The sequence below is a fragment of the Chiloscyllium plagiosum genome, unplaced genomic scaffold (genome assembly GCF_037043375.1).
Source record: "Chiloscyllium plagiosum isolate Xiang-an unplaced genomic scaffold, Cpla_swu_hap1 HiC_scaffold_8, whole genome shotgun sequence".
In the NCBI taxonomy this organism is placed as follows: domain Eukaryota; kingdom Metazoa; phylum Chordata; class Chondrichthyes; order Orectolobiformes; family Hemiscylliidae; genus Chiloscyllium; species Chiloscyllium plagiosum.
In genome coordinates, this window is record NW_028270146.1 from 52,443,211 (window position 1) to 52,462,501 (window position 19,291).

General features: G+C 39.6%; 1 protein-coding gene across 1 annotated transcript; it reads left to right on the top strand.

Annotated features, from left to right (window-relative positions):
- The first annotated feature begins 3,983 nt into the window (after positions 1–3,983).
- On the top strand, positions 3,984–7,361 carry LOC122547175 (ADP-ribosylation factor 6-like). The gene has a single exon (XM_043685778.2). The coding sequence runs from the start codon at positions 4,427–4,429 to the stop codon at positions 4,955–4,957; it is 531 nt and encodes a 176-aa protein (XP_043541713.1). The 5' UTR covers positions 3,984–4,426; the 3' UTR covers positions 4,958–7,361.
- The last annotated feature ends 11,930 nt before the right edge of the window (positions 7,362–19,291 follow it).

Sequence of the window (19,291 nt, forward strand, 5' to 3'; positions counted from 1 at the left end):
ACTGGAATTAGTCAGGAATAGGCAACTTGGACATATCTTTTCTTCCCAACCCAAGTGAATTTTTATTTTAAACAATTCATTCAGGATGTGGGCTTCTCTGGTAAGTGCAGTATTTACTGGTGGTGAGCCACCTTCTTGAAATGCTGTAAATTGCGCTGCTTAATTGTAATGCACTTAATATCCATTTGAGATCAACTGATACAAATCAAGGATTGAATTTCTATTTTTGTGTAGTTTTATGCCCGCATCTATGAGTTTGTGTTCAAGACAAACTGGTCGAGGAGAAGGCAAGGAACTGTCTTTAGGCTTGGACTTCTTTGTAACACATATTTATTACATATTGTGAGTAAATCCTATGATACATTGTATTCAGAGATATACCAGACTCTAACCTTGGTGTTATTGTGGTAAGACTCTTCCATAAACTCCATCACTGAAAGCTAATTGGTCTACTTCAGTTGGGGAGGGACAGGGAAGAAGGTTATCTGGAAATATCTGATACTTTGAACAACTGGGCCAGTGTGCTAAGGAATGACAGATGGAGTTTAATTTAGATGAATGCAAAGTGTTGCATTTTGGTGGGTCAAACCAGGACAGGCCTTACACAGTCAATGGTAGGGCCCTGGGAAGTTATAGAACAAAGAGATCCAGGGGTACAGGTTCATAGCTCCTTGAAAGTGGAGCCATAGGTGGACAGGATATTGAAGGAAGCTTTTGACATGCTTGCTTTCATCAGTCAGAGCACTGAGCAGAGGAGTTGGGATGTCTTGTTGCAGCTGTTGAAGACATTAATGAGGCCACATTTGGAGTATGGCTTGCAGTTCTGGTCTCCCTACTATAAAAAGGATTTTATTCAATCAGAAAGAGTGCAGTAAAGATTTAGTAGGATGCTACCTGGACTGGAAGGTTTGAGTTATAAAGAGAGGTTGGTTAGGCTGGGACATTTTTCTCTGGAATATAGGAGACTGAGGGCCAATGCTATAGAGGTCTATAAAGTTATGAGAGGCATAGATAAAGTAGATAGCCAGCAGCTTTTCCCCATAGTGGGGGAGTCTAAAACTAGAGGGCATAGGTTTAAGGTTAGAGGGGAGAGATGAAAACGGTCCAGAGGGGCAATTTTTTCACACCGGCAGTGGTGAGTGCCTGGAATAGGCTGCCAGAGGTGGTAGTGGAACCAAGTATAATTTTGTCATTTAAGAAATATTTAGACAGACACACGAATGAATAGGTATGGAGGGATATGGACCAAACACAGGCAAATGGGACTAGTTTAATAGTGAAAATTGGGTCTGATCCTAATGTTATAAGTGCTATCCTACTAACTAGTCAAGCAGCAATCTGGCATCGATAAGCTTCTAGTAAGTATGATTATTAACCAATATCCCAGACTTCTCAAGGTTCATAATTAAAGCAAGAAAAGCTAGTAATACTTAGCAGATACACCTGCAGCTGTCAGAGAAAAACATGTCAATGATTCAGGTCTGTAACCACATCTGTGCTACAGATAAAGACAGTGGGCTGGTCTCCTATTTTCTCTGGGCACTCCCCTCAGATGATTAAATCCTGTTCCTCTTCAGCTCTTAAAACATTTCTTCAAACAATAGCCTCCAGAGGTCACAGATGATGGTGACTACCTCTTAGTTGTTAGTCTTGAGGGATATGGGCCAAAGGCAGGTGTATGGAGTTAGGCCATATCTTATGAAATGGGTCTGATTAAGTACGTACTCCACTCCTATTGTTCCGCTCTCACCTAATTCTAGCCTCATCCTACCATTAAGCCATGATCTTCAAGTGTAAGGGCCTGAATGGTTTACTCCTATTCCTATGTTCAATATTGTCATCTTCATATCTCATTTACATACATTCTTGTAGCAGAGGCGTGCATATCAATTTTTAAATATTCTAAATATCTAAAAATGATTGTGCAGGAAGATAGGTAGAGGGCAAATATGTTAATTTCTCCTTAGGAAGGCCAGAAATAGACATTGTGCTGTTATGGAAAAGTTCTTTGATCATTAGTTTGTGATCCAGTTCACCATACAGAAGATTTTAGGATACACGGTCTATTCAAAGAACTTTGCCGAGCCAGTGCTGACCTCAATGGCTTGGTAATGAGTGTATGCTGATGGAATTAGCAGACTTCAAGGCCAAAAATTGGTGACTTTATCCTATAAAGAGATCTGAGAGATACATCTGAGACACCAGAGATGGAAATTCTTCAATCTTTACTCCAGCCTAGCTTATGTTGTCACGCCACATCCAACATATGTCTTACTAGTGTAGGGATTGCATGAAAGGCACAGACATGATGCCTGATGTTACTGTTAGTTTGCAGTCGTTCAACATTCTCCTAATCATCATGGATATAATATTTACAATTTTTGAAGCATTTATGTTGCTGTCAGCATCAAATGATAGTTTATTGATGATTAGAGCCTACATACATGAAGCTATCAACTACTTCCAGTGACACATTGTCAATGATGATTGCTGGTGGAATGGCAATGTCCAGGATCATGACATTTTGTCTTTCTTATATTGTATTTTAAGCCAATATCTGTCCATCTGGTATAAATATTGTACAGTATGGAATGCTAATTCTCCGTACAGATACGGCACATGCCTACGCTTCACCTACAGGGGGTCTCTACTTTTGTATCAGCTATTGAACCTTACCAATTCAAAATCCAACCTGAATGCCAGATAATTCTCATCAGTCACACTGATCTGTAACTGTTATAAAAGTTAAATATCTAACTTCTGATACTGACCAAAGTTCACCCACCGGAAACATTAAACCTCTCTCTACAGATGCTGTGCATTTCCAATTTTATTTTCAAATTTGCAGTGTTAACGCTCTGCTGATTTTTTCAATGCAGTTAGCGTGCTACTGGTTACTAATATGCATAGTCAGCAATACTGGCTGGCTATGGTGTCTACATGAGGTCATATTACTGTGGTGGGGATCCAATTTAATTTGAAACAACAGTTTCCAGCCTCCATGTACTGTAAATCAGGAGAGACTTTGGGCACATTTTGACCTGAAATGGATAGTGAAGTTTGCCACTCCCTTTCGTCTCAAAGGAGCCGCTGAGAAATGGGCACAGAACAGGAGGACACGAGACATGTGGATGACTATTCCATTGGTGCTGCTTATACATGAGCTGGTCGTGACCTAAAAACAGAAAATGCTGGAAATATCCCGCAATTAAAGAGCAGCCGCGGGACAGAAACAGAAACATTGTCGGTGACATTTCCTTCTGATTTAATTTACTTCTGACACAATCCATTCTCGCAGCCAACGGGGAGGGAACAGAGGTTTATGACTACACACAGCCCGGGGATTGCGAAAAAAAACATTTAAACAACGGCTCATCAGACCCCGATCTGTATTTTACAATCAAAGCGAGACAAATTAGTTACACAATCCGTGCAAATGTGGAATAAACTAGGTCAGTGTTTCCAAAGATCCTGTAAGCCATCCACATGTTGCTAACCCTTGCCTCTGTGCGCGCCCCCTTGCGCTGTCAGTCAAACAACTTGGTGCGCGCCCCCGCTGTCATACACCCACACCTCCACGCGCACCACCTCACGCGCAATCAGACCGCCTGTACACGCCCCTTACCCACCGTTATTCAAATCCCCGTGCAAGGCCCCGCCCGTCAGCATTCAAAACCGACGTGCGCGCCCTCTGCAAATGTCAATCAAACTCTGGCACGCCCCTGGAGACATCATTCAACACCCCGTGCGCGCTCCTGCAGCCGTCATTCGAACCACAAGTCCGCGCCCCTGAAGCCGTCATTCGAAACATCCCGTGCGCGCCCCTGGAGCCATCATTCAAACCCCTCCCCTCCATGAGCTGTCATTCAAACCCCAGTGCGCGCCCTTTGCTTTATGACGTGTCTGTGCGTGATGCGACTGCGCGCGAACCGGGTGTCACGTGTTGCCACATGCGCAGATGGGACGGGAAGTGGCGGCTCGTTCCGCGCCTTTTCCGGTGCCGCCGAGACCGGGGACTGGAGCGAAGCGGACGCGGGCGGTGAGGGAGAGGCTGGCCGGCTTGGTAGACACTCACTCACTCTTCAGGTAACGTGGTGAGAGAACAACAACCCGCGCGGTTGGCGGGAGCTGCTGCATTGAGGAGTGACTGTGCTGTGAGCCGTTACGGAGCAGGGAAGCCTGACTCAATGACCTCTGCTGGGAGTGCGGAGACGCTGCTGTAGTTGGGCGGCTGGAGGGAGGCCGGGCTTCACACGGTCACCGACAGCTGCTGCACCGAACTGCCGATCCGAGAGACCTCCGAAACGGGCGGCCAGAACAACTTGGCTGCTTTTGAGGCCTTTACCGTTAGCCCGGGCCAGGCCCCCTCGGTCGGCCAGCTCCATCTGCCTCTCGCTGCCGCGGTCTCTTATGTACTTTCTGGAAGATGGGAAAGGTCCTGTCGAAGATATTCGGGAACAAGGAGATGCGTATATTGATGCTTGGACTTGACGCCGCTGGTAAGACCACCATCCTGTACAAATTGAAACTGGGTCAGTCTGTCACCACCATCCCCACTGTGGGCTTTAATGTGGAGACAGTGACTTATAAAAACGTCAAGTTCAATGTTTGGGACGTGGGTGGTCAGGACAAAATCCGGCCCCTCTGGCGGCACTACTACACCGGGACCCAGGGATTAATATTTGTGGTAGACTGTGCCGACAGGGATCGGATAGACGAGGCCAGGCAAGAGCTTTTGCGCATCATCAATGACCGGGAGATGAAAGAAGCAATCATTCTGATATTTGCAAATAAGCAAGATTTAGCCGAATCCATGAAGCCGCATGAAATTCAAGAGAAACTGGGTTTGACCCGCATCCGGGATAGAAATTGGTATGTGCAGCCGTCCTGTGCCGTTTCAGGAGATGGACTATTTGAAGGTCTTACGTGGCTAACGTCCAATTACAAATCTAAATGAACATACAGACTGTTTTAGACAAAAATATCAGTTGCCTCGGAAAATCTACCGAAAGTAATCTTGACTCTACTAATCACCTGTTTGCATTTCTTTGTCTAGTTTGGCTTTGCTTTAGAACGTTTTCATATAAATGCGCTGAACTAACCTTAAACGATAATCAAATGTTAAGTATTTTGAAAGGTCTTTCTTTAAACCATTTGCTATTATTTGAATTACTTCCTCTTTCTGTATTCGATTTGGGCTTTTCAACACTTTATACTCCAGTTTCGAGTTGTTCCTTTTTACTGCCTTGCTGTAGATCGCCGGTTTTACGTTCATGAAAAGCTACGATGTTGGCTCTCTTTCAATTAGTAAACTTAAAATTTATTTGAACAAATTTAGTCGCCGTATAATTATTTGACTTTGCTTCTTTGACTCATCACCACTATATATTTAAGAGCCCTGTCATTTCTAAACTTGATTGGGTTTTTTGTGGAGTCGGTTGAAATGTTTCATTTTGATTCTATGTAGGGTGTGTCCATATAAAACGTATGTTTCTGTCTGTATTCCCCTCACTCTGTAACTCTGCCTCAAAACAAGTGGTACTGTGGAGAAAATATTTCAATATTCACCTACAATGGAAAAATAATCTTGAATGCCATATAATTGTAAAATCAGTTTATGCAGGGCTGCTTTAATTGCTCTAATGCATTTGCTTTAACGTTCATACTGTATTCTGGGAGTGCATGTAATCTAACCACTGCCTAAGATACCGCACACCCAGAATGAATTTGCATTTGCTGAGGAGTAAGAAGTGACAAAAGGGTGGGTAATGTGCTTATGACTACTTGGTCATGTGGAGCGATAAATACTGACATGGACAACTTGAACTAATTGTTCTTTATCTGTTGTAACTTTGTATTTCTGTATGATTCCAATTTCACTTGAGTATTCATTCCTGATGCAAAACAATTAGTTTGGAACAAAGTTGAGTGACAGCAGGACAGACTATATAAAGCAATATAGAAAATGTCATGAAAAGTACTAAATTATAAATACATTTGGAGTGGCCCTGCATTTCAAGGCAGGCATTTAACACCTTATTAATAACATTTGTGAAAATGAGCATATCCATTGCAGGCTTTTCAATTTATTATAAAAGTCATAGTTAAGTTGATATTTTCTTAGTATTTTGAGTGCTGACACGCAACTTCCTGTGTCTGTGGTTTTCCGTAGAAGAGAGAATAAAGATCTTGTAGAGGTAAGGGCAGTTTTATATCTGATTATTAAAAGTCACTGCTAAACACGGAAAAGCATAACAGCACAGATTTTGAAGGTTCAGTATTTTGAAAAGTTAAGATCTGCAGGAATTAAATAATTTCTGTTCTTGAAATTGCATTGTTCAATGTAGTATTTTTTAGTAAAATGTACTTTTATGGTTGTGCTAATTTTTAAATCTTAAAATTACTTTCTTAAATCACTTTATACGTTGAATAAATATTAAGTTATTAATTTGGAAAATAATATCTATGTGGATTTCCTGACTGTTGTCTAGAAGCTCCAATCAAGGTTTTAAGTGATTTGTGGTGTCCGGATCATTTAGTTTGCATTAAATTATTTTCATTGAGCTGATGGCACTTAGTACTTCAAATTTTTAGGTGGAATGTTTATCATGTTTATCATCAAATTCATAATATTTTAATGTTATACTAAAACAACTCTATTCAATTGAATCAAATAAAGCTATATTTTCAAAAGCTATATTTGAGCTTCAAGTAATTTGCACTGTAGCTGTGACAAGACTTTTCAGACTCTATTGAGAATAGTTATTCAACCGGTACAGTACTTGCTTAAAACCACTGTGTTGGTAAAGACTTCAAATCTAATCAGTGTGCGTGTTAATTATCCAAAATTGAAGAATATATAACTGAAATATCTATTACATTAACTTCATTTTGAGTACAGCCAGGATGGGAGAAGCTGTGCAAATTTGCAAAATATCAAATTAAGAGGGCTAGGATAGCTTTATTATAGCCTTTTATTATTGAACCTATAAGATTTGAGAAATGAATCAGTAGTGGCCCCTCAGGCTGGTGAGTTTTGAAGTGAGTTGGACAATTGTCAAATGAGTTGGAGCACAAAATAACTGATTTGAAATTAATTTGTGGTCTTGATCTGATATAGAAAATGGGGTGAACAAAGAATCCACTGCTGAATTATAAATTCTTTATTTTCTGAAGGAAGAGGGGCAGTGAGTACATGTATGGATGGACACAATTTTATATTGCAATTTTTTCAACATTGAATATTATTGTTGAGCATTCTCTTTTTCAAAGAAAAATATTGAAGTTTGTTCAAAGCACAGGACAGACAAGATGTTTTTGTAGAAAGGTACTCAAATAAACTTTATCCTTAAAGCTTAAAAGCATGTCTTCAGTTATTTACAATTTGATATACAGTTATTTACAATTTGATATAAGCAATCTTGGTGTCTAGTTTTCTACCTTTAGCTGATTTAAAATTGTATTCTCATTCTCCTTGTACTGAATTTGCAATCTAGTGTTACAGCTTTTATTTTTGTTCTTGGGATGTGGACATTGTTCACAACACTTACTAGCACTTCTTGTTACTGCAGATCATTTAGAGTTAACCACGTGTCAACAAGAATAGCATAAAAAGCAAGACAAAATAGGTTATATTTTGCTTCTCAAAATTAGAATGAGCAAATTTAACTTTACTGTTCCACAGACTTTGTTTTACTTTAATTCAGTGAATCTAAATTATAGATTAATTTGTTTTCCTAATTTCCTATGATGGATTTGAACTTGTCCTCTGTTACAAACTGTATTCTTGCTACTACAACAGATCTAACCTATTTTGTCAATTAACTATTATATAATCTTCTTTCTTTTGAACGCTTGAAGTTCACAAAGGTGTTGAGAATCAATGGAGATGCCTTTGCAGACTGTACTAATCCAACCTTAGTTCTTGAACATTAGAAGTTCTTGATTAATTACCCTTAACATACTACTCAAATATAATTATTTAAATTTGAGCCACTTTCAATTTTGGAGTATTCTGTTAATAGAAACCATTGCATTTTCTCTTTTTTTTTGAGAGGTGGGCAGATTTTTTTTTATTATCTTGAGGAGTTGAACTTTTTACTGCCCCTCAGCCAATGTGGCTAATTGTACCTGTACCCCACCTTATGTTATAGAACCTCCTGTTATCCATTCAGCTGTTTACATTGCATATGATTTGTGTTTAGTGATTTAGTTTGTTAATTTTGAAAAAGAAATGTGGGTAGTAATGTCTTGGGGTTAAAACTTTACGTGTATTAGAAAGAGTTATGGTTTTTAGAATATACCTTCAACTTATTTCAAAATTTTAGTTTGGGGGTTCCCTACAGTATGAAAGCAGATCATTCAGCCTATTGAGTCCAAACTAACCATTCCAAGGGCATCCCACCCAGACCCATCCCCCAACTCTGTCACCCTGAGTCTACCATGGCCAATCCACAGTCCAAGGATCTCCGGAGTATCCAGAGAAAACCCACATAGATGTGGCGAGAATATGTATACTTCACACACAATCATCAGAGGTTAGAATTGAATGTGGGTTACTGGAGCTTTGAGGCAGCAGTGCTAGCCACTGTGTTGCTGCACTTTTGTGGTAAGAATTTGGAATATAATGGTTCAGTGGTATTTAAATGCAAGTTATATCTGTGGTAGAGCTATCCAGAGTGGAACAGTTGCCATAAATAGCACTTGAATCTTTTGGAAAAACTCTTGAAATTTGATGTCTGCCAAATAAACCAAATTAAATTGTGACACTGCAGGATAGAATTAGACAACTCCACTTATAGCTGGAAAGGGTTTTTCCTCAATAATTTCACAGCTGAGATCACTTTACTCTATGCACTATTTCAAGATCCTGAAATGTGACAACCTTGTTAAGTATCAGAGAGAGGACTCTTATGGAGCAGTGGTAGTATCCCTACCCGTTGAGTGAGGAGGCCTTGATTCAAGTCCCATTTTTTCCAGTGGTGTGTAATAACATCTCTGAACAGGTTGATTAGAAAGTAGTTTTTTTGGATTGGTATTTGAAAATTTAGCATTACCAGCTTTGTTAATGTAATCATTTTCCAAGTTTTTCTGTCTAACAGTAATCTTCCTCCAAGAATCCAGTGTGATTCTTGGTGTTAACTAGAAATGTTAACTCTTTGTCTCCACAGATGTCAGATCTGAGTTTCTCCAGCACTTTTTATTTCAGATTTCAAGCAAACATTCCCAGTATTCTGCTTTTTTTTTTTCTGACAGTCCAAATAGAATCCTAAGTGCTCAAACAGATTAAGTAATTCTTTTTCAACCTTTGTACTGGATTTGTTGGTCTCCCTTCCTTGGGCACAAAATTAATTATTAGGCAGGATCTTAGAGACAAATGGGGAAGAAAATTCTATTAGAGTTCAACTCCAGCATTCTTCAGTAGGAGAACTTTGAAGAACAACATGTATAAAGATTGAACCCTAGACATATCCAGGGATGCACACTGGTTGTAATAGCTAAATTCCACCATTAATTAGGTAGTAGTTAAGTTGAGTTGTCAGGCTTAATTTGTTTGCTTGGGCCTTATCTTGGTTGCTACATGCAACAAAGTTTAAGAAATTGTTTTAATATTTGATTGAGATTTCTGAATACATAACTGATTTTAAGCATAGTTTGTAGTAATTAACATACAACCATCCAGAGACCCAAGTAATGTTCTGGAGACTTGGGTGTGAATCCTGCCATTGTAGATGTGGAATTTGAATTCAACTTTTTAAAAAATCTGGAATTAAGAGTCTAATAGTGACCATGAAATCACTGTCAATTGTCAGGAAAATGTATCTGGTTCAGTAATTTCCTTTAGGGAAGGAAATATACCATCCTTTCCTGGTCTGGCCAGCATATGATTCCAGGCATAAAACAATGTGATTCTTAACAATTAGGATCCACAATATCCACATCCAGCAAATAATTTTTTAAAAAATTACAATTAATTATTTTTCCAGCAACACTAATGCAATGCTAACTTATTCCAGGGTGAAATGGATTGATCTTATATGAAAGATGAAGGTGCTAATTTGAAAATAATGCTCTCTGCAGGATGTAAACTTTGAATTTCATGAGTCTGTCATGATATAGAATGTAAAATCAGGGCCTTGCTGACTATATTGATAAATTTGGGGAAAAAAAACTTTATCAATTTAAGTGTTAGTCAGAAAAATGTTAAGTGCCTAGAACTAGCAACATTGCACTTAAGCAACCAGCCAACGCTGTTTCTAAAAATAAAACTTTATCATAACCGCTAAACCTAATTTATTATTTAAACTCTGTTTCTGTAGGCAATACCATAAGGGAGAAAAAAGTACATTCGTATTGTTACAGCAGTCATGTCCAGCATCATGCAAAATAGACATTTTGCTTGAGCACAGCAGAGCTTTGGACACCAGCCAATTACTACTTGTTCAAGGATTGTAATTCTATTTGAAGAGACATGATAAATTTAGTCCACAGCAGCTGCTAACAAATGTAAAATTGCAAAATTTTGACTGCTCTACCTCTGCAATTTGAATGCCTTCAGTCTTTTTTTCACAAGACATATTTTTCTTCTGCCAGACTTATCTCTAAGAAATATAGATTAATAAAATGTGAGGCAGAGGTCGTGCATTTAGTTTCTAGTGATTAACTAGACCAGGAATGTCTGGCATAGTACCTTCCATATAAATCTAAATTATCCATGTATAATTTTGCATAAACAATCTTTACCATCCCATCAAGAACTTAAATTGACATAGTGCTCCTAAATAAGACATCCCAAGATGTTTCACAAGATTTAAAATCAAGCCACGTAATAGACTAAATTATATTAGTAAAGTTTTATTAGAGGCAGTTTTTAAGGAAAAAGAATTCTGGATGTGGATTATAAAGCTTTGGCAGCTGAAAATGTGGCCACCAATAGTAAAACAATTAAAATTGAAATGCTCAATGACAGAATTAGATGAAAGCAGATATCTGAAAGTTGTGGGGTTTAAGATTTAGGGTGTGAGAGTTGAGAATATGACAAAATTTGACTGAGTCAGCAAAAATTGATAGTGGTGAATGGGACATGGTGAAAGTTAAGTTGCAAGCAATAGAGTTTGGATGACCAAGTTTACTCAAAGGTAAAAGAGATCTTGTGTTGTGATAGTGTTGCTTTCTCTGGGTCAGCAGTGTGTCAGAACAAGTCTGAACACGTTGATTAAAATAACTACAAAAGGGTAGAGATAGAATGCTGGTCAAAAGAATCCCATTTGGATGGTGCAGACTTACTGCTTTAAATTTGTTAACCAAAGTGCTTAAAGTGAACTGGCTTCTTGGTGCTTTTTACTCATTGCCTTATTTCACTCTGGTATGCAACACAACTAGTGCTGGAAATGACTTAATTATAAACTTCAAATAGTATGTAGATTTCATATTTCATTGCACTTTATGAAGTCTTTGTACCAATATTAATGCAATTTAGAATACTAGGTCTTTTTAATCTCTTTGAAGAAACATCATTACTACTTTATGGATATAACTTCGAAGAAGTGTGGGCCACTAGTTGAGTTTTTTGTTAGCTTGATAATTCTGTTAAAGCAACTAGCAGAGTATTGAGTGGTTACCAGCTCAATTTCTTTTATATATAAAAGATACTGTTCTTGTCTGAAAGAAATGGTTAGCGTGAATGTTGCACAAACTAGCTTCCATGTTTTGCATAAATACTAACTTTCACTATATAATGGTAATTAAAGCACTGGTTTTGTTTATTGAAAGGTCCCTAAGGGCTCAATACTCAATTGAATCAGCTAACTTACTATGTACTCAAGGTGTTAATCATCTTGCTTCCATCTGTCTTGATGCTGTATGGTTCTTGGATTGTATAGGTAACATCTTTAGTATACAATTTTTTACATCCAAGTTGTGATTATACTATAAGCAAAGCTTTTTTTTGACATGTCGTATCCCTCTTCTTCATTTGTTGGGAATGTCAATTATTTTGACAGTGGTTTTCAGCTATGTCTTACCCTGTGTACATTAGCGATGTAAGCAGCCAACAATAACACTTGAACTTGCTGCCAGCCAGGATTCAATATCTGGTTTGTTTGGCACCCCATCGTGCTCCTCTGTGTCAGTTTTCATAGTGGAAGACATTCGTATCCCAACCATTGAGAGTCAAGGGGCAGAGTCGAGTATGGTAGTCATTACAAAAGAGTACTAGAAAAGCTAAGTGGTAGGTAAAGTTCTACAAACCATCATTAAGGATGAGATTTCTAAAATTCTTGGAAGTGCAGGGTCGGATTAGAACAAGTCAGCATGGATTTAGTAAGGGGAGATCGTGCCTGACAAACCTGTTAGAATTCTTTGGAAGAGGTAACTAGTAGGTTAGACCAGGGAAACCTAGTGCATGTTATCTACCTACACTTCTAAAAGCCTTTGATAAGGTGCCTCACATGAGGCTGCTGTGTAGGGTGAGGGTCCATGATGTTCGAAGTGAGCTACTGGCATGGATTGAGGATTGGCTGTCTGGCAGAAGGCAGAAAATTGAGGTAGAAGGTTCTTTTTGGAATGGCAGCAAGTGACAAGTGGTGTCCCGCAGGGTTTAGTGTTGGGGCCATTGCTGTTCACTTTACATATTAATGATCTGGATGAAGGGACTGGGAGCACTCTGGCAAAGTTTGCCAATTGATACAAAGTTAGGCAGACAGGCAGGTAGTACTGAGGAGGTGGGGAGACTGCAGAAAGATTTAGACAGTTTAGGAGAGTGGTCTAAGAAATGGCTGATGAAATTCAATATGAGCAAATGCGAGGCCATGCACTTTGGAGAAAAGAATACAGGCATGGTCTATTTTCTAAATGGTGAGAAAGTTCATAAAGCCAACGTACAAAGAGATCTGGGAGTGCGGTCTAGGATTCTCTAAAGGTTAACTTGCAGGTGGAGTCTGTGGTAAAGAAAGCAAATGTAATGTTGTCATTTATCTCAAGAGGGTTGGAATTTAAAAGCAGTGATGTTCAATGGAGACTTCATAAAGCTCTAGTTAGGCCCTATTTAGGATACTGTGTCCAGTTTTGGGCCCCACACCTCAGGAAGTACACACTGGCACTGGAGCGTGTCCAGCAGAGATTCATGTGGAATTCTTCGGATGCTGCCTGACTTTCTGTGCTTTTCTAGCAACACACTTTCAACTCTGATCTCCAGCATTTGCAGACCTTACTGTCTCCTCCTGATCCCTGGAATGGTAGGCCTAATCTATGGTGAACGGTTGAGGATCCTGGGATTGTAGAGTTTAGAAGGTTGAGGGGAAATCTAATAGAAGCTTACAAGCTAATGCACGACTTAGAAAGGTAGACGGTAGGAATTTGTTTCCATCTGGCAGGGAATTCAGGACCTGTGGGCACAGCCTTAGAATTAAAGGGGGTCAATTTAAAACTGAAATGAGACATTTCTTCAGCCAGAGTTGTGGGTCTGTGAAATTCATCACTGCAGAGCACAGTGAAGGCCGGGACGTTAAAGGCCTTCTAATGAAATAATGAAGCTGCGTTAGAACGTTATTTCAATGAGCCACCACATGCTGCAGTACAGGAACTACAAAGAGCAGAGAAAAATCACCTATACAATGTATTCAAAAAGAACAGGTACCCAATGAACAGTCTGCCAATTTCTCAGCAAAAGACCCAAACAAGCAGACGAAACAAATCTAGACCCCCTAGCCACTCCCCTACGTCAAAGGTATCTTTGAAATGACTGCCAGACTACTCAGACCCCTTGGCGTCGTGGTAGTCCACAAACACACTAAAACAGCAGCTAATGAACACGAAAGACCTTATACAGACAACAAGCAAAACTAACGTCATTTATAAACTACCTTGCAATAACTGTGACACACAGGCAGAAAACTAGCCACCAGGATACATGAACATCAACTAGCCACAAAATGACATAACCCACTCTCCCTGGTATCCTTACAGATGAGAAAGGACACCACTTCGACAAGTCAAATAGGGACAAGCACCAGAATTCCTAGAACATAGCATTCTAACTGCAACTCTATCAACAAACGTTGACTTGGATCTTGTTTAATCCCCACCCCCTGAGAAAAGGAACAGGAAATGACATCACCATAGGACATGACATCACCACAGGAAATGGCATCACCAACCCAAGGAAGCCCAACACACCAAGTAGAAAGCGGGCTATACCAGTGCTTCAGCTGGAGCCTTACTGAAGATGTTACCTAGAATGGTGACAAAACGTCTGAAAACGAACCTTCCAGCTCAGTGACCAAACCGACATCCAAAACTTCAACTTGAGTACAAATCTTCTCAAAGCTCACTTTATCCCTCTCTACCCTATTTACAACATGACTGCTACGGATGCACCATTTTTAAAAACGCCCACAAACTTGTCAAATGTTTGATCCCATCTAATAGCACTGTGGATGTACCCACAATGAAGAAGGCAACTTGACACACTTCAAGGGCATTTGAAACTGGCATTGAATGTTGGCCTAGAGCATGATCATTACTCCTATGCTTGCATAAACTGACTTTTCTTATTACTTTTGCCTGATGTTTACTATACCAAACAAGCATTGTCTTGACACCATTTTCTTAACAATAGGATAAGTGTAACAGAGTAATAAAATATATCTTAACCCTAATATGTCTTCTGTTCTGTAGCTTGTTTTGAGATGAGTACAGCATTACAAGCATTGGCTCATCCCATTCTTTGTGAAGAACGTTTTTGATTATTGAAGATTAACTTTGTTAAGCTACTCAATTCAGCTACCAACGTCAGGATAAAGGGACTTATGTGGATCGTGGTGGTAGTTTTGTTGTACTTTGACTACAGTCAAGAGAAATGTGTATTTTTAAATATCTTTTAAGCTCTTTGTTACTTCTAGCATTAGGCAGTTGTCTGTAGTTTTTGAGAGCTGCGTAAGCTTTCAATTTGTTTGCATCAGACCTGTTCATGAATTTGGACAATCAATTTATGCGAAACCTCTATGCGAAACCTCTGAAATGGGCAGAATATGCTACCATGCTAAAGAAGTTGGCCTTTGGGGGGTAACTCCGCATTCTAGAATTCACTGTCGGTAAAGCTATTCAGAAAAATAAATGCCACTTTCACCGTTGGTACATGATTGGTCAGTGTATAGAATGCCAATTTTGAAAGTTTATCTCACTTTATTTCATCCCCAGATCAACTGGAAAATATTTTCTCTTCCCGACTCCTGAATTTTGAAATGTAAAATATAGACCAAGGACAATCTGGAATGAATGAAGTAACATCTAGCCACTACTTTGTTGAGATACTTTGGGAGAGAATTTGCATTAGAGGATAACATAAATAATTTTTAAGTATTGCATTACAAGTTAAAAGCTGGTGATTACACAAAAATGCATGTACAGAGGATTTTAAACATGCTTTTGTTAGTAACTTCATCTTTGATTTTAAGTTGGTATTCTGAAACTACTGTCCTTCAATTTAGGTAATGCTTCCATCATGCTGTTAAATAAAACTAGCAATTATGGTAAAGTAGTCATTTAACCTAATGGCTGTTGGTATTTTTTTAAAAATCATCCCAATCAGTGCAAATAAGCAGTCTTTTTAAGAAAAATCTGGTATCAAACTTGTTTTGATACTGTTTTGAAAGTTTTCAGTGAAAGCTGCCAAGAATAGTTTCAGCTTAAATGTTTTCAATTTGCATATTGTAACAACTCAATTTTAAAAATTTAGACATTCATAATTAGGAATCAAGAGTAGGCAATTCAGCCCCTCACTATCTCTGCCATTTAATACAATCATGACTGATCTCATCTCCAACCCAACTGCACTTTCCTGCTCCTCCTCTGAACCCATTATTAATTTAAAATGTCTATCTCCTCAAATATTTATTCGGTATACCGGCATCCACTGCTCTTTTGGGTAATAAATTCCACAGATTCGTAACTCTTTTTGAAAGAATTCCTCTATCTCTTTTAAATCTGTCACCCTTAATTTAAAACTATGATGCCTCATTATAGATGTCCCACCAGGGAGATATCTGCTCTACATCTACTTTGTCAATTCCCTTTAGCATTTTGTATAGCTCACTTTAGACCTGTGTTCAGAAGAATGAGTGAAGACTTAAGTGGTCAAAATCTCCAAGCCTTTTATCTTTGGAAACAAGCTTGTGAAATCTCTCTGCATTAGAAGCAGTTCAATTACCTCCTTTCTCAAATAAGGAGACCAAAACTGTACTCCTACTCCAGATGCTGTCTTACCAATGTCTTTTACTGTTGCAACAGCGCTTACCCTATTTTTGTGTTCTATTTTCTTTTAGCAATAAATGCCAGATTTCCATTTGCCCTCATTAATAACAGCTGCACCTGCATATATCTTTCTGCAATTCATGCATAAGAACACCCAGATCCCTCTACACTGCATTTTTTAAAAAATTCAACCTATTTTTTAAAACCTGTTCAGAGATGTTGTCACACACTCTGGAGCAGGTGGGACTCGAACTGGGGTGGCCACGGTTGAGAGTAAGGTTACTACCAGTGTGTGCCACAAGATATCCGTCCCAAAATTTTTTAAGTTTTTCTCCATTTAACTAAATTGACTTTATTATTCTGACTAAAATTGATAGCCTCACATTTATCGAGGAGAAAGTGAGGGCTGCAGATGCTGGAGATCAGAGCTGAAAATGTGTTGCTGGAAAAGCGCAGCAGGTCAGGCAGCATCCAAGGAACAGGAGAATCGACGTTTCGGGCATAAGCCCTTCTTCAGGAATGAGGAAAGTATGTCCAGCAGGCTAAGATAAAAGGTAGGGAGGAGAGATTTGGGGGAGGGGCGTTGGAAATACGATAGGTGGATGGAGGTCAAGGTGAGGGTGATAGGCCGGAGTGGGATGGGGGCGGAGAGGTCAGGAAGAAGATTGCAGGTTAGGAAAGCGGTGCTGAGTTTGAGGGATTTGACTGAGACCAGGTGGGGGGAGGGGAAATGAGGAAACTGGAGAAATCTGAGTTCATCCCTTGTGGTTGGGGGGTTCCCAGGCAGAAGATGAGGCGCTCTTCCTCCAACCGTCGTGTTGCCATGGTCTGGCGATGGAGGAGTCCAAGGACCTGCATGTCCTTGGTGGAGTGGGACGGGGAGTTAAAGTGTTGGTTGGTCCGGGTGTCCCAGAGGTGTTCTCTGGGAACCCTCCAACCACAAGGGATGAACTCAGATTTCTCCAGTTTCCTCACTTCCCCTCCCCCCACCTTGTCTCAGTCAAATCCCTCGAACTCAGCACCGCCTTCCTAACCTGCAATCTTCTTCCCGACCTCTCCGTCCCCACCCCACTCCAGCCTATCACCCTCACCTTGACCTCCCTCTACCTATCGCATTTCCAACGCCCCTCCCCCAAGTCCCTCCTCCCTACATTTTATCTTAGCCTGCTGGACACACTTTCCTCATTCCTGAAGAAGGGCGTATGCCCGAAACGTCGATTCTCCTGTTCCTTGGATGCTGCCTGACCTGCGCTTTTCCAGCAACACATTTTCAGCCTCACATTTATCCACATTAAACCCCCATCTGCCAATTTTTGATCCATTCACCTAGCCAATCCATATCTACTTGTCTCTTATTTCTTTATTGCAATTTAATTTCCCACAGATTCGGTATCACTTCCAAATTTGTCTATTGTGCAACCTAGTTATCCCATCCCTACATAGAAGTCATTTAATATAGTTTGTAAATAATCGGGGCTGAGGACTTTAACCTGTGGCATCCCACTAGTTACAGCTTAAAACCCAAGACGTCTCTGAAGGTTTCAAAATTTATAAAGAGAAATTTGTAACTACTTTTCTGCTTCAAATTCTGCAGAACATTTTGGATCAATTTGAAGCCACTAGTATGGAAAAGATGTCTTTGAATTTTCAAGGAACATTTTTAGACTAATTGTGGACACAGTGATAAGACATTTTAGAGGAAGAAGAGTTTTCTATTAGCCAGTTCCTACAGTTGAATCTTGTAAATATTTAAAGTGGATATCTAACAAGCATGCAAAATAAGAATGGTTTGAAAAAATAGAAAAAAATAAAAATAAGAATGGTTACTGCACAGAAAGAGGCTGTCTGTGGACCAACAAACCATGTACCACAACCCTTACCCACCCACTCCCAATCTTTTCAATGCAGCCCTGAAATTACTTTCTCTTCAAATACTTATCTGGTTCTGTTTTAAATCTGCTTCAATCATACCAGGGCTGTGCTTTCTAAATCCAAATTGCACTGTTAAGAAAACAAAGTTTGAGTTTTTCTTCAAGTTGCATTTGCTGCTTTTGCAAATCACCTGAAATCAGTGTCCTCAAGTCTTCAATCCTTCTGCAAACAGGCAATGTTTCCCTCCATTTACTCTGACCCGACCCCTCATAATTTTGAATGTCTTCATCAAATCTCCTCTTAATTCTCTGAGGATAATGCAAGTTTCAATCTCTTCTCATGCAGGATCCGTGTTTATGAATCTGTTCTGAACCCTTTACTGATTGAGTTTTTTAAGGAAGTAACAAAGAGGATTGATGAGGGCGGAGCAGTAGATGTGAGCTACATGGACTTCAGTAAGGCGTTTGACAAGGTTTCCCATGGGAGACTGATTAGCAAGGTTGGATCTCGCGGAATACAGAGAGAACTAGCCATTTTGATATAGAACTGGCTCATAGGTAGAAGACAGAGTGGTGGTGGAGGGTTGTTTTTCAGACTGGAGGCCTGTAACCAGTGGAGTGCCACAAGGATCTGTGCTGGGTCCTCTGTTTTGTCATTTACATAAATGATTTGGATGCGAGCATAAGAGGTACGTTAGTAAGTTGCAGATGACACCAAAATTGGAGGTGTAGTGGACAGAAAAGAAGGTTACCTCAGATTACAACAGGATCAGATGGGCCAATGGGCTGAGAAGTGGCAGATGGAGTTTAATTCAGATAAATGCGAGGTGCTGCATTTTGGGAAAGCAAGACTTATACACTTAATGGTAGGGTCCTAGGGAGTGTTGCTGAACAAAGAGACCTTGGAGTGCAGGTTCATAGCTCCTTGAAAGTGGAGTCGCAGGTAGATACGATAGTGAAGAAGGCATTTGATATGCTTTCCTTTATTGGTCAGAGTATTGAGTACAAGAGTTGGGAGGTCATGTTGTGGCTGTACAGGACATTGGATAGGTCACTTTTGGAATATCGGTTGCAATTCTGGTCTCCTTTCTATCGGAAAGATGTTGTGAAACTTGAAAGGGTTCAGAAAATATTTACAAGGAAGACTCTATGTATGTTTTATCAACTAT